Source organism: Mastacembelus armatus, chromosome 15, assembly GCF_900324485.2.
Source record: "Mastacembelus armatus chromosome 15, fMasArm1.2, whole genome shotgun sequence".
NCBI classification, from domain to species: Eukaryota; Metazoa; Chordata; class Actinopteri; order Synbranchiformes; family Mastacembelidae; genus Mastacembelus; species Mastacembelus armatus.
In genome coordinates this window covers 5590365-5605617 of record NC_046647.1, presented here as the reverse complement: position 1 = coordinate 5605617, position 15253 = coordinate 5590365, and the positions used below count along the sequence as shown (strand labels likewise).

The 15253-nt window shown below is 41.9% G+C and overlaps 1 protein-coding gene across 1 annotated transcript in view; it reads left to right on the top strand.

Annotated features, from left to right (window-relative positions):
- thada (THADA armadillo repeat containing) overlaps positions 1 to 14502 on the top strand; it is a 79454-nt gene extending 64952 nt beyond the window's left edge. Inside the window, exons 34-38 of the mRNA XM_026308625.1 lie at positions 1692 to 1764; positions 2291 to 2441; positions 2854 to 2976; positions 12720 to 12889; positions 13772 to 14502. Coding sequence (XP_026164410.1) covers positions 1692 to 1764; positions 2291 to 2441; positions 2854 to 2976; positions 12720 to 12889; positions 13772 to 14095 — 841 coding nt within the window. The 3' untranslated portion in view covers positions 14096 to 14502. The remainder of the gene's footprint in view (positions 1 to 1691; positions 1765 to 2290; positions 2442 to 2853; positions 2977 to 12719; positions 12890 to 13771) is intronic.
- Positions 14503 to 15253: the final 751 nt, after the last annotated feature.

The window sequence follows — 15253 nt, the reverse complement described above, 5'->3', positions numbered from 1 at the left end:
ATATTCCATCAAATCACGCTGAAAGAGCATGGAAAACCATGAAACTGATGAGGCTATCCTTTATTTCAGTTTATTTGGGATTTCATGGCAGTGCCTTCTGTAGCTGTTGCACAGGTAATTCACTCTGGAGTGACTGACAGTGCCATGCCACTTGTGTGTCACTAAAAATAAGGGAAACTGGATTAGAAGTAGTTTCTCTCATTCTTGTGTTTTTTGTAATTATGTTAATGTATGTGGTTGTGTGCAGGAAACCAGACCTTCTACCTCAACTTGTAGAGTTGTTTAGAGCTGATCCTAAGACTTGGAGTATTGATACTTGATATAAAGTTAGCTCACATGAAGGGAACAGCAGAAAAAGGAGGTAACGGTGTTTTTCTTAGATGTCTCTTTCCTCCTGTAGACCTGCTGTCAAAACAGTCCCTAAGTAATCCTAGACCAGCTTTTAACTGTGATTGATGGAGGAGACATGAATGTACTATAGGCCAAGATGCAACCATCAACTCCTGTATTATTTCTTTGTTTTTTCTGGCTCCCTCTGCTTGTGAAAGAGCCCTCACGTTGTTGTGGTAGGCTGGCTGTCAGGGCTTCATTCAGAGCCAGATCCCATGGAGGAGGGACATGTGGGTTCCCTGCCTGCAGCTTAACTCTGCACCTGGGTACCTGGAGTGTACTGGCCTTTCTGCATGGGTGTGTACTATTGTAGTATTTTGGTAACCAACCTGTGCACCAGCCACAGAGATTTGTAGTTTTTAAAATTAATAGAACAGAAAAATGTCAGTGTGTATGAAAGCTAATTGTTGTTGTGCTAGTTGTGCTATCAGAGGCTATCATCAGCACCTACATTTAATTATTCTCATCTGCCAGGATCAAAGCATTATTTTAGTAAGAGCTTACACGTTCATGAATCTTAGGGCCCCTCGTACCACAAACTGATTTGGCACATACTGTTCCAGTATTTATGTGTGTGTATACTGTAAGCCCTTTGACATGCACTGACAGTCACACACACCTTCTTTGACAAGCCATTGCTGTACTTTTTCTCACACCGACAAGAGAATACGGGCTTGAATAAGGATTGGATTACAAAGGCTTTTAGCCATGTAAAGCCTTGTCCTGGCCGCAATCTCTGGGCCTGGGGATCCACTTTCCCTTTGGAGTGGCCCCAGGGTTATGATTAGAGCCAGAGAGGGATGAGATTGGGTTGCTGGCTGCCCTTGTCTGCCATGTGATTGAATGGCACTCAGGCTATTGTGATCCATAATGTAGTGGTGAGTCCCAGCACACTTCTTTTGTGCATTGTAAACCAGTACCTGTTGAGTGTTATGTGTAGTTGACAGCACTGGAGCACATTGTCATTTTCAGACCCTCTCACTGCACTAATGTGGTAAATTAAAGAGTAGGTTCACCCAAGTAATACCAAAAATTACTGACTGTGCTTCTAAGCACTCTAATTGAAATTTTATTCCTCTCCACTGTGCTGGGGAGAAGAGTGAAGCTGCAGTTCTTTAAGATGAAACCAGTGAAGTTTATATTGCTTTGTCTGTTAATGATTTAGTTTGTGCAGTGTATGATATCGTCTGTGCTTGCACCTTCGTTTAGGTTAGAACACAAAAAACAACAGTACGATGAACATGCTCACCAAGGCCATACTCAACAATTGAACGCTGATGGTTTTTGATGTTGTGTTTCAGTGTGGAGCTCCACTGTGCCGCCATGACCCTGGTCTCTCAGCTGGTGATTCAGCTGGTGAACTCTGACCTGAAGGTAAAGACTGATTAACAGCTATAGTAAAAATGCAAACTGCTGGCAGCCTTAGAGTTTGAGTTCAGGATTCAGAAATTTACATGAAGGAAGCGTAGCCTGCTACCACGAACCATAAGCTGGCATACTGTTCCCAAGTTGGCGGTGAGAGCTTGTTACACAGGCAACTCAAAATGGATGAAAATAAATTCTAAACACTGAAAGTCCTTTTCCATAGCAGTAATCACTAATCATTGAAATGACTGCATTGCATTGTGGTGAATGTTAGATCAGAGCCACTGATAAAGTTGTTAGTTCACCAGTGCTTTTTCGGGTATGACAAGTCATATGATTATATCATGTCATTAGTGTATGAAAGCTTTCTGTCCAAACTTTGATTGTGAGGAAATTGTAATTAAAACAGGCCAAATGAAACATGTATGTTTTTGTTTTGTGAAGAATGTTATGTGATGTAATGTGTAACTGTGCTTTAACATAATGCTCAGAGTACCTCTGTACTTTTCATAACCTGTGCGTGTCTCTTGTCTAGAGGGCGAGTGCAGTGTCTTGCTTAGCTAAGTGGGGGGTGCTTGTGTGCTCGTGCTGCAGCGAGGAGCAGCCAGTGGATGTGAAACTGACGGCCACCAAGGTGTTGGTCAACTGCACAGGCACGCTGCTCGCCAGCCCTCATATGCCACTGGGTGAGACTCAACTACTCCAGTGCTGTTGATGTGAAAGCAAATGTATACAAGGCAAATATGTAACTCGTTAGAGGTTTAAAATAAAAAAACAGTTTAAAACAGTGTCTATCAACCTGGGTGTTGTGTTGTATGTTGTGGTTGTATGCACAAATTTTTGTTCAATGCCATCATTATGAGGACATTGTGTGCTTCTCACTTTTTCACCTTCCTTCAAATGGTTAATATAAGCTTAAGACTTGGTTTTAGGGCAATTAGGTCCTCACAATTACAGAAAGACGAGCGTGTGTGAGCTTGTATGGCAGTCTTTGTGAAGAGCAGTTTGAGTTTTCTACTGTGAGAGAAAGTGTTGACATTTGAACTGGTCCAGTTTAACCTCAACTCTGTTGTGCATGTCTGTGCATGTGTTTGTCAGGTCTGCCCACTACCCTGTCTCTGTGGAAGAGTCTGTTCACGTTGCTGCAAGATGAAGACCAGGATGTCCGAGATTCAGCCTCTGACTTCATCTCTAAAGTACCAGCAGATCTGCTGAGTACAGGTATACATTCACTGCCAACACGCAAAATGAGTCCACATACACACACACACATTCACAGTTTTGCATAAATATGCCCTTGCAGACTAACCAATGACCCTTATCTTCTCAGCACTTGAAATATAAGCTTTTACACTCGTATGCATAACAGACAGTCTAACATCAAACGCCAGCACAAACATAAAAAAGGGTGGTGACATCATTTCATGTTAAGGGTTGGGGAACATTCCTGGAATGAAGGGTGCTGATTGTAGTTTGGCAATTTGGACATAAGAGCGAAAAGTGAGTGTGAGTGTGGTTACAGCATGTGTCATTGTTTCGGTAATGTCTGAGTCCAGTTTTCTGAAGAACTGTGTGATACTCTGCCTCATTAAATGAATTTCCTTACAATTACCACAAGTGTACACTCAGAGACACATTCTTGAGTTTTGTCCCCACAGTCACACCCTTTTTGTACTCTCTCTCTCTCCCCCTCACAAACAAATTTTATATACATATATATTTATATTTATTTTCCCAGCTTCCCTCCAGGAAGCTACCCTTATTGTGTCTCTTTCCCCACTGATAGTATCTCCTAACATAACACGAGACAGCAAAACATCTCGTGGAAAGCCTCTGCAGACCCTTAAAGCAACGCTATTTATGGATGACAGTCTCCAGTAGAGGCTATTTTACCTAAAGGCTCAAATGAACATATTGACTTTTTTTTATTTACAGTCCAAGCGAGGAAAAAAATATATATATTTTTTCCTTTAATGTTTGTTTAATGATTTGAAGGCCCAGGAAACATTCAACAAATGTTCCTGAAAGTGTTTCTTAATACCAGGATTTTTTTACTCACATGTTGTGTGTGCACAGTGTACACACACATTGTTCTATATGTGTTTATGTACATAAGGCCAGACTGGGTGAGATAAGCTGTCAGCTAAAAATCTGATATGAGCTCAACAACATGACTAAGATGAAGAGGTTTTCTCCGCAGCAGGAAAAGAACACAATAGGCATAATTACAGAGTGGGTGTCTTTATGTGTGTGTACTGAGAAACGAGAGGTGGTTATCCTTCTTTGTCCATCTATATTCACTACTCATTTGGAGATTATAGTTTTGGGGTGTGTATATGTGTGTGGGAGGCAGAGTGTGTTACTTACCGTAAACCGAACAACATTTCCTCCTGGATGCACGTCTTCAATGTGGGAAATGAGTGTAAGCATTTATTTATTTATTTATTTGTATGTGTGTGTGTGTGTGTCTGTGTCTGTGTCTGTGTGCGTGCTCAAAACCAGCTTCCAGAATGATCATGAAAATTGCACTGGATTCCTAGTTTATTTTAACACGTGTCGTACGCACTGCAGCAGGAATGCAGCACACAACACACATAAAGACAAAATGAGAGTAAAGTGGTATCAAAAGAATGAGCGACTTGGCCAGAAGGGTTGAATTCCTCATATAGTTACTGAAAAACAGCAAAACCCAAAAGCAATCATATCCCAAAAATGTAATGTTTCTAAAATTAAGCCTAAAATTAAATGTTCTTGAATTAAATAAAAACATTAGGAGGAGCTATGGCAAAATGTGAAGTCATGACTGTAAGAACATACTTACAACCAACTCTAGGGTTTTTTTGTTTTTTTTTGTCCCCTGGTCAATTTTACCAACTTGTCGCCAGTAACATGAACACCTCTGACCAATCACAATGCAGCTTGTTGAAACGCCACTTAAAAACATTCAACCAAACATAATGTTAAGTTTATTCCCATTTGTGTGAGAATCATGACAGAATATGGACAACACATTTTCTGTTACTATCCTGCTACAACAGAGATACTAGGTACTGGCATTATACACTGCATGATGCGGGTGCATTATAGCGACAGTTCTTGTGCGTTGTATTGGGTGCACCCCACATTTTATTTTTTTATGCTTCTATTTAGTAAACTCTGCATCATCGCTTGATGAGGAATCCATTCTTTGTAGCATGACGTTTTAGAAGTCACAGATGCATATTTGCATCACATTTGATGTGAAAATCTGTGGTGCATTTTATTCGCCTCCAAATTTTTCACTTTTTCATGTCGTGTCATTCTTGGTGTGTAAAGGTCTTTATTTTGTTCCATGCCATCGTATTGCTCACTAAAGCTAACCAATAAAAATGGGAGAGTGAAGTCCCACTTGTGGAATAATCACAACACAAGCATCTGAGAAGCGGCGTATATTTTGGGTTATACACTGTACAAGGCTAAACTCTCAGCAAAGATCAGACTGTTTGCAGACTTTGTAGAAAGTCTCTGTTTTACACTACAACAACAAGAGGTCTGTGGGCTCACCTGCCAGCTTGCCTCCCATGTGAGACAGAGAGGGCACTAGTTTTCACCTCCCTCATCAGGACACCAGCCAGAAGCTTGGGCACCAATGCCCTAATGACAGACATGGGGCTATGGTATAAGATTTCAAGTAGTTCTCAGTGCTAATTCTTGTCCACTATTGCAGAGAGCTGCTCTCAGCCTCTGGCATTGATACCTCTGGCTTAATGACCTAAACAATATCTCAGGTCAGCAGAGGTACCCTCTGCCACCAGAGTGCCAACAAAATAGAAATAGAGTGGCACAGCATGCCATTCCACACCACAGTTATAAAGTGCAATACTGTGCCAGTGGAAAAACAACATGTATGTATGTATGTATGTGTTTGTGTGTAAACAGGTCACTGTGTTTGTGTGTATCTCTAGTCCCATTCAGGTCAGCCTGCTAGACAGTCTGCAGGGAGTTCGTGTGTGTGTGTGTGTGTGTCTGTGTGTGTGTGTGTGTGTCTGTGTGTGTGTGTGTGTGTGTGTGTGTGTGTGTGTGTCTGTCTGTCTGTGTGTGTGTGTGTGTGTGTGTGTGTGTGTGTTTTATGACCTGCTGTTTTAGAGTCAAGTATCTGAGGTGTTAGCTGCTTCAGATGGAGGCGACGACTGCTGGCCTTTGATATGGAGGACAGGCAGAGATGTGGGAACAGAGACCGGCTCTACGGCACGCACACAAACGATCACACAAATGGACAAAATGCAAAACACTCTTCTTTTTTGACAGAAACGAAATTAGATTGTTAAATGCTACCTAAATAAAATATTATTTGATTGTATGGATGAATGCATAGTTTTAGAATCATGCCTTTTAGATTTCTTTACTGATGTTAGATGAGAAGATACTACTCATCACGCCTGTATGCTGAAAATGATAGGGGCAGACGGGTAGTCGGGTTTTGTCCAGTATCTTCCTGTATAACTGTCAACAAGGCGAATAACCTTAATTCCCAAACTCTCCCTTCAAACTAACTGGTGTTAGCTCTTAGTAGGTTGTGTTGTTTTTTAGTACTTGGGTAATTTTGTGGCTCTGGTAGAATATTTAATAACAGATGCAGGAGTAGGACTTACCTGCACTACTGTGAGTGCTTTGCAGCTGCAGTTAAAATTGCCATTTTTCACTCTTATTCTCACAGCTGTGTTATTGTCTAATATTTTAGACCAGTTGAACTCTAAACAAACATGTTTAGTGTGTGGTGGTGGTGAAGAGGGGTAAAACACAGTGGAACCATTGTCCTGGAAAGGAAGAGCATCTAATTTAAACCCCAACCTGCCTTCCAATACCCTCACACCCCTCCACCCCTCAGCAGCATTCACCACCCTCCAAATACCTCCAGACTAATTGGGTCTGAAATCAAACTCCACTCACCCTCAGTGGACCTCCTGCACAGGGCAGAAACGGGGAGGGGGTTGGATTGAATATCAGTGTATAAGAGGGCACTGATTAGAGTAAAATAAAAAATAACCAGAAAATATTGTTTTTAATCTTTAAGCAGTGTTTTATTGTTCCGATTGTTTGTTTTCTTTTTTATAAAAGTGTGACTAACAAATTTTTTGTTTCGGCCTGAAACACACTAGATCGTAAGAAAGGCCCTGAGTGACACCTTGGTATGCTTATTCTGCTCTCAAACTTAAAAGTAAAGCAGCAAGTCATCACATCTGAAGGGCTGGAACTATGAATTGTTTGGGATTTTACATGGAAAGTCACAATTAATGCAATAGTTCCCAATTCATTTTGTGTAAGTTCCTGGAATTTATACAGAAGTGCTCTTTCCAAAATATTTAGCTGTGTGTGTAACAAAGCTTCCATTGTATATACATCTTGAAATGAGTACCTCATCCTTCTTTGTGTTTCATCCTCTGTTGTGAAATAGCAGTAGTCGCCTTACTAACCCTGCTGACACGTCCATATTTGTCAGGGAACTGTTATCAGCCTACTCTCCTGGAGTGACCTACTTTGCTTACTGTAAAGCCAACAAATGCCTGTGCTGAACTCGCCATTCATTCATTGTGTCCTTCCTCCCAGTTCATTCATTTACAGTGGATGACGCAGATGAATGGAAGTGAACAGGCTGGCACAGCCAAGGGACACTCATTAAACAGACCTTGTCCTATTTTAGCGCAACTCTCAACCAACCATTAACCATTAGTTCATGTTGGACGGACAAGAGTTTAATGAAGTGTCATGTGTCACTCATCTGAGGCAAAACTATAAAATATACAGAAACTGGTGGCACTTGTTTGTCGCTGCTGAATTAGCCAACATTTAATTTGCAGCTCTAAGCTTTACCTTTGGAATAAATAAACTGCTGTTTCACACTCCAGTGAAAACACAAACAGAAATTGCGTGGGGTTTTTTCTGCTTATGCCGTCTTCAACTCAAAAGGCTACGTAGGAAATGAGCTCTTAAACGTTCAGTTAGTGTGAAGTAAAGTCACGTCTGCAGTAATAACCAGTGTCTGCAGGCCATGTTGTAGACGTCTGTGTACAGTACTTTTTGCAAACTGCAGCGGCAGGTTGTTGCCTGATTGTGATGTGTTTTAAGATAAAATAGGGATGGAGATATTTTACAATCTGTATGAAACCCAGTCGGCATCCCTTGTTGTGGTGAGCAACAGTGAAGCACATTTCATCACAATAGTCCAGGAAATGTAGAGATCTCAGTGAAGTGGAACAGATTCATTTCATTTGTTGCTTCTGATTTCAGGCTTCAACCCCTCACATAAATGTGACACTATAGCATGTCGGCCATTGAGTCATGTAAAAGTTGTCATTACATGAAAGTTTTACTTTCATCCAAGACAGCTACATTGTTGAATAAATAAATATTGAGCCAAAAGGCTCTTGATCCAAGATACACAGTACATACATTCTTGTTTGTCTTTGTACTGCAGTTGACTGAGATGTGTTTCTGCCACCACTTCCTCTAGCATATCAGGTACCATTGTGTGTCTTGCCTTACCATAAATGCCCCCTCATGCCTGAGTAAAGCCATAAGGAGCATTTACACAACAGACACTTGAGTGTGCATGACAAAAGGACATTGCTTTAAAGAGGCACTCCACCCATTTTACATGTGAAATATAGTCCTGAGGAGTGCTATTCAGTCTTTTGTGGAACTGGAGGAGCACTCCAGAGTTTACAAGTGTAACCCTTACAATGCCTGGGCTATATTATGAAAAATGCTTTTGATTTGCATTTTGTGCTCTGTAGGAGCCAGCGTATTGGCCCCAAATCACCATTTTCACCACGGCTTTACTGAAGATTTTACTACATCAACTCCTGGAAAATAATCAACTCTTTAACCAATGAAGACACACACAATTTCTAATATTCTACAGCGAATACACAGGCTGTCAGCGTACTTTTATCGGTAGAGTGTGTTGGCGGCCACAGAACATTACAAGGAGCTGTAGAGCCTCTTTGTGTCTCATAGGAAGTGAGATGACTACAGGTAATGGTGGTGTTTCTGTGACAGACAGATGGGAGCCTGTGGTGGGGTCCTGTGGAGACCATTGATTTGTATTTAATCCTTTGACTGGGCTTTGTGACATATGTGGCTATAGTGACCTCAGACAACCAACAATCTCCAACCATTATTTTTATGTTAATGCTCACCACTCAGGTTTGAACTAGTATTTCCATGTTAATGCTTCCTGTTGTTGTTTTTGTTTTTGTTGTTGCTACTCTTGATCTCCACACTTTCAGTTTCTCAAGCTACCAGAGGAAGTCAGGGCTGTAAAGTGTGTGTTTTTATTTCGCACCTCACTCACTAACTCACACCCATGCTTCCTGACGTCTCGGCTCCTCCATATAGCGTCTGTACCCCACTGTGTCTCATGCGCAAGGAAGGTTGTGTGATGATTGATCCTAGTAGGTGTTTTCGTCTTGTCTTGATCAGCTGTCAGTTTTTTTTTGAAACTGAGAGTCATGTGTTCAGGCAGCAGCGCACTTTTTTTTTTAATAAACATGAAATAAAAGAAAAGATAAAACCATGCACATAGATCTTTGCTGCCCCTGTTTGTCCAGGCTGTGCTGAATTAAACTTGACTGTGGAGCAGGACAAGTGTAGCTGGCGGGGCACGTACGGTGGTCTGCCAGCAGGTTACAACCCCTGGGTAAGATGGGTGTAGTCAAAGCACTCAGTTGTGGGAGGGAGTGAGTGTGCTTCTAACCCAAATCCCTCAAATGTGGGTGGCTGAGCGGAGGAATGAACTCCCACTACAGTGAACATGTTGACACCAGTGAGTGGAAGAGTTGGGGGCAGGGAGTGTTTGTGATTTCTCTCATTTCACTGTCCTGACGGCCCCTCGAAACCCCCACCACCCTCCCACCCACAAATTATCCTCCCCCTCCTCTGCTACTCAATGGGACACCTGACACGCCTCCCAGCTGCAGAGGCTCAGTAAGGATTAACTGAACAGCGAAGGTCTCTTCACTCTCCCCTAATTCAATTCAGTTACTTTTAATGGCACAACCGGTGATCAGACAGTGTGGCTGCAGCAGTGCATAGCATGAAAACCATCAAACAACACTTTTGTGCCTCATTTGTATTGGAGAACAAGCACATTCCAATGGTACATCACCACACATACCTGTAATATTCTTAAAGTAAATTTGACCCTCATTTCTCCATTTTAAACCAAGAGTTGCAAGAGTTCTCCATTTTATAGTGTCCTCATACAAACATGAACCAACCCCTGCAGTAGATGCAATGTAATGGAAACAACAAAATAAAGAACCATATATAAGACATACTATAAATGTGTTTAGCACAGCTGAAACAGAGAAGGAAATGAACTGGTAATATGAAAGATCAGATTAGGTTTGTGTGACAGCACACAGTGAAGTCTCTGTTTGTCACCTTTGTGTGTGAATTTTCTCCCTATTTTTAACAGTGTGAGAATGATGCCATTTTAGCATTAGCATTAAGCTCAAAACACTGTTAAGTCTGGCATCACTAGTGTAACTCTAGAGAGACTCCTGGATCATGCAGTCAAAACTTAGTATGCATTAGGACTGCAGTTTTTAGTTACAGCACAGATCTGTAAGTATAAGCTATAAGTTGATTCAACAGTTTTTCCAGAAAGGCGATAATGAGTGAGCCTGTTGTTTTCAGCAAATTTACATCCAGGGCACTTTTTCTGTAAAAACTCCTTTGCCACTAACAAGGCAACCAAAGATCTGAGCTCAGTCAGTTAAAAACTCTTCAGAAACTCAGAATGGTACAAGTGTTTCCAAAAGTGGCACAAGGTTAAGTTTTTTTTCCCCCTCACACTCCTGCCCTGCCCAGCTCAAATGTACTTTAAAGAGTGCCAATGGATGGAGTGTGTGCTAGCCACACAACACACACACACACACACACACACACACACATGCAACGTCATCCCGCCTTACTCAGAAACCTTTCATTCCGCAGCTGGCACTGATATTGTCATTTACTGAGACAAGACTGTCCAACATAAACTCACACCTCACTTTCAACACAAACAATGCCTACACAGAACAAGACTCACACCAGCACGCACCAACACACACGTACTGAAACTAGTTACAGCCTGAAAGACAATCTCCTTGAGAAACTGAGCGTTTTGCGCCAAAAGCTCAAGGAGGAAAATCATGTTAAGCGATGTGTGAAACCTCCGTAGAAAAGCAGATAAATTGAATGCAGCTAAAATTTCCTATTATGTGCCTTAATGTTTGGGGCTGGGAGGGGAGTTGTAAAGGCTTGACATCAGAGGCTGGGCCGTCTCAGGGAGAGGTGGCTTCTTGGTAAAGAAAGGAATTTGTCACTCAAGCTCCTAAACTCCTAAAGCTCCTCTAATACGGTACAATCAACGGCCTCTAATGTTCACAGACTGGGTTTCTGCCTCTGCTCAGACTTCAGGCCCTGCTCTGATTTTACGCCTCCTCTCTGAAGAGGAAAAACAATCTGGGTACCCAGCCCTGTGTGGGTTTTATATTGTATGTGTGCTGATAGGGGTCTGTATACTTCCACCCTCCCTCACCCACATCTCTCCCCATAGTGGTCGCATTTTGGTTTCAAAGCCTTTTGAAGTCTCTGGTGTTATGTAGGTGTCAGCTGTGGCGACGATGGTCAAGGTGGGAGAACAACACTCTCACACACTGTAAAACACACACACACACCCTCTGCCAGATAGTTGCTTCATGGACAACTAGAGTTGTTAAATGAAGTCATACGTTATGTTTTCTCCCTGTTTGAAGTGTGTGTCTTTGCACTCCCACTTCCTCTGCTCTCATATACAGCACGCTGAGAGACCATGGCTAGTTGAAGATGACTAGAAATAGCAAAAAATGAATTTATTTTTAATGCGAGGGATTACTAGCAGTTCGACTATGCATAAAAAGTCAACACCACCGTTACTTTCTCACGTAGGTCCATTCATTAACACAAACAGGAAGTTAAAAGCAACAGTTGCTCTCACTTCGTTTGCAAACATGCATATTGGTGCGCAGCTAGGGAATATTTTTGAATCCACTCATACACACCCTGATGGTGGTTGGTTGTATGAGTTATAGTTCTGTTTCCCAGAAGGACGTCCAGGCCCAGAGAAAACACACACACACACAGTGAGTTTGGAACAGACCGTCAGCTCTGCATCATTCAAACACCATGACTCCTCAAGCACCAACAGTTGGTACAGCGTACCCACAAAAAACAAGGATACTGAGAAAAATCTGGGTAAGGCAGAAAGTTGGGAATATGTTTTAATTTTTACTCTGATTTCTTTCCTACTGTCTGTCATATTTTTGAAGCAGACCTGATATATTTTTCATATTTATTTATACAGAGTAGACAAGTTTTTTTTCTGTTTTGTTTGTGTATAACACAGAATCATCCATGTTTACAAGGCCAGTCAGTTTTAATATTTCACAGTGCCACAGATGTTTCCCACACGTTTTACACATTGTTAAAGTATTTACCAGCTAAAACATTTGTTACCTTTTAATGATGCAGCCTGATTTAGTCACACTAGTATGAAACTAGCTAGAATCAGACTTACAAACTTGGCAATGGATGTACAAATGCAGCCCAGTCTTGCACTCTGCAGTCTCCTCTCAGAAAAGGTTCATTTGGGCTTCCAGATCTTTTTGCTGGTTTTTCTTCCTTGTTTGCATCCTCAACCTCTGACCTCATTATGAGCTTGAGAGCAGCCTTAGATCCCAGTACTGGGGTGGTCTGGTCATTCTGCTCAGCCAGCATGGTCACCCTAAAGACATCTGCACCACAAATCAGCCTTGGATAAGGCTGGGAAAACTCAACCAAATCACAGGCACCAAAGCTCTTTGTAATTTGGATATAGATGATCTAGTTTGCTGTGTGTCTGTAAGCTGGTTTTGTCAAACCCCAGTGTGAACACGTGTTATCTTTTCTGACCCTAGAAGTGGAACGGGTGTCTGTGTGCCCACCGGTAGCCCTGGACTCAGGTGTGGGTCTCCTGTGTCAGTTGTTGGAGCTGTGGGGACAAGTGCCCACAGGTGTCCTCACTCTGACAGAGTGGCTGCTGGGAGAGGAAAATTGCAGCAACGAAGCAGATGAGGCTTCCAGTTTGGTGAGTGTCTGGCTTGTTACTTTGTTTCATAGATGGAGGGTCACGAGTTTGTGTTAAGGAAACAACTTTTTTTTTTTTAACATTTTACTGTGATTGACTGTTATAATAAAACACTGGTTGATACTATATTAAGCCTGCATCTCTTGGTTTTACATGGTGTCTGTAAAGTGTGGAATTACAGGGACAGATAGTGCTATATTTTGTTTTCCTTGTTGCTCATGTTTTATTCTATTCACAGTACTCGTCAAAATAGCTGGTTGCTGCGTATGCTTTTTTTAGCTGCCTGTTTAGTTTGGGTTCTTGTTTTGTTGCTGTCTTCTTTCTACTCAGGACTTTTTACAGATACTCTGTTAAACAGGGGCATCGTAAGACACAACATTAAGCAGGTCATGGTAAATGAAGCTTCTTGTGTCCTACATATCTTCAATTGGAAATTCCAGGGCGTTGTACTCTTAAACCTGCACTAATCAGTATTTTAATAATACACGGAGTGTACTACAAAGCACTTCAGTGTTTTTGAGCTCATCGTTTTGGTCTTTCAGCTCACAGTTTTACTGGTTTGGCTCTGTCTCGCTGCTCTCATCAGTGGTGTTGTTGTTTGAGCTAAAAAAGCTCAGATAAACAGACTTCATGCTTCTTCCCCAAGTGGCATATGTAAGTTAGGAACTAGCTGGTGAACATATTGCACAGTGCGAGAGCCGAAGAGCCAGATATTTGTCAGTTGGCCACAAACATGAATGAAAATGTTGTTCTGTATTTTCTGCTCACAATTTGTTGCACTACCCAAAATTGGCCAAAATAAAAAAAAAAAAAAAAAAAAAACAGCCAATACTGGTTCAGGTTAGTCTTCAGTAAAGTGACTACTGTTTTGCTCATGACCAGGATGAGGAGGACTTCCTGTTTGAGAAGGGGGATCTGAACCTGTGGGCTGAGCCTGTCCAGTGGTTGAGGTTGCTTCACAGACACCTCTGCTCCCTCATCCTGAAATTCAAGCAGGCTCAGCCACCACGACCACCCCAGCCAGACCAGGTCCACCATATTGACACGCTGTTGAGCCAGGCCCGAGACAGGTCCCTCCGTTCCCAGCAGGCCCTGGACTCCCTTCCTGCCCTGCCCCAGTTCTCCTGCACTATGGAGCACGCCCGGCTGACGCTGGTCAACCAGAGAGCCACACTGGCTCTGGATGTTCTGGAGAGACTGAAGTAGAAGAGTATTTACTCCTTATAGCACCATTGTTTTTATTTTAGGGAAATTTCCTTAAAACCAGGGTTCCTAATATTTCAACACAATTAAAATGATCTGGTAAACAACTTCAGTGAGTCAACACACGAGACCATACACTGGTTTTTATGATCAGATCAAGGGAATGAAGGAAACAGCAGGATTTTATTTACTCTGTATATTTTGTCTTAACAAATGTTGCTTTCACAGATATGTTTTAATTTTTATTACTGGTTGTTGTCTTTTTGATTAAATAATGTACCTGAAATTACTACATTCTTTTATTGCCAAGAAACGTATTTAAAGTTAATAAAAGATGCATGGAAGAGATAAATGAAAGTAATACTATCTACTCTATGTGAATATATGTGGTGAAGTGCGGCAGTTGTGCAGCAATACTTCAACCCGACGGTGTGCACAGCACTATTGTCTTGTGTCACAAACTTCTGTGGTGTCAGGGTGAAAGACACTGTTCTGCTTTGTCCACGTCTATGAGGGATGTAAGGTTGGAGCAAAACAACTGCACCTGAAACTTCAAGCACTAACTTCAGTGGTGCGACTGTGGTGCGAGCTGAGCTTTATGACCAAGGCACAGGGCTGTGAAAGCAAGTGTTTGAGCTGACACGTCACCAAATTTGTATTTCAGTATGCACTTTACATTCTACTGTATGTTTATACAAGGTGTTACTTTTCCTGTGATATTTAATTTTCTGCAGGATTCTTCTCATTGGGCTGCGTTTTTATGCTTCCCTCTAGTTTTCCTGGTTATGTAATTGGCAGGATGGCACAATGGACTACTGTCCTCCACTTTACATGTGTGTGTGTGTGTGTGTGTATGTGTATGGATCCATGCTGCCCTCTCATACAGCTGGACCCTTCTCCTTCTCTGGTAGCCATGTTTCCCTGTTACAGTAAAACTGACGTCATTTTTTTTTTTTTTTTTTTTTTCTTGGAACAGCTTGGCATCCCCCAATAAAAGCAGAGTAGTGTGCTGGGAGAGTGGTTTCTGCGGACGAGGACATGTTCTAGGGATTTCTCAGGGGCCTCGCTGTGTCTGTCCTTCACATTAGGACTATTTATCACAACTTGCAAAGCGCATATAGCCTTGGGACAGCCCTCTGCCTAATTTTAGGGTTGGTAGTA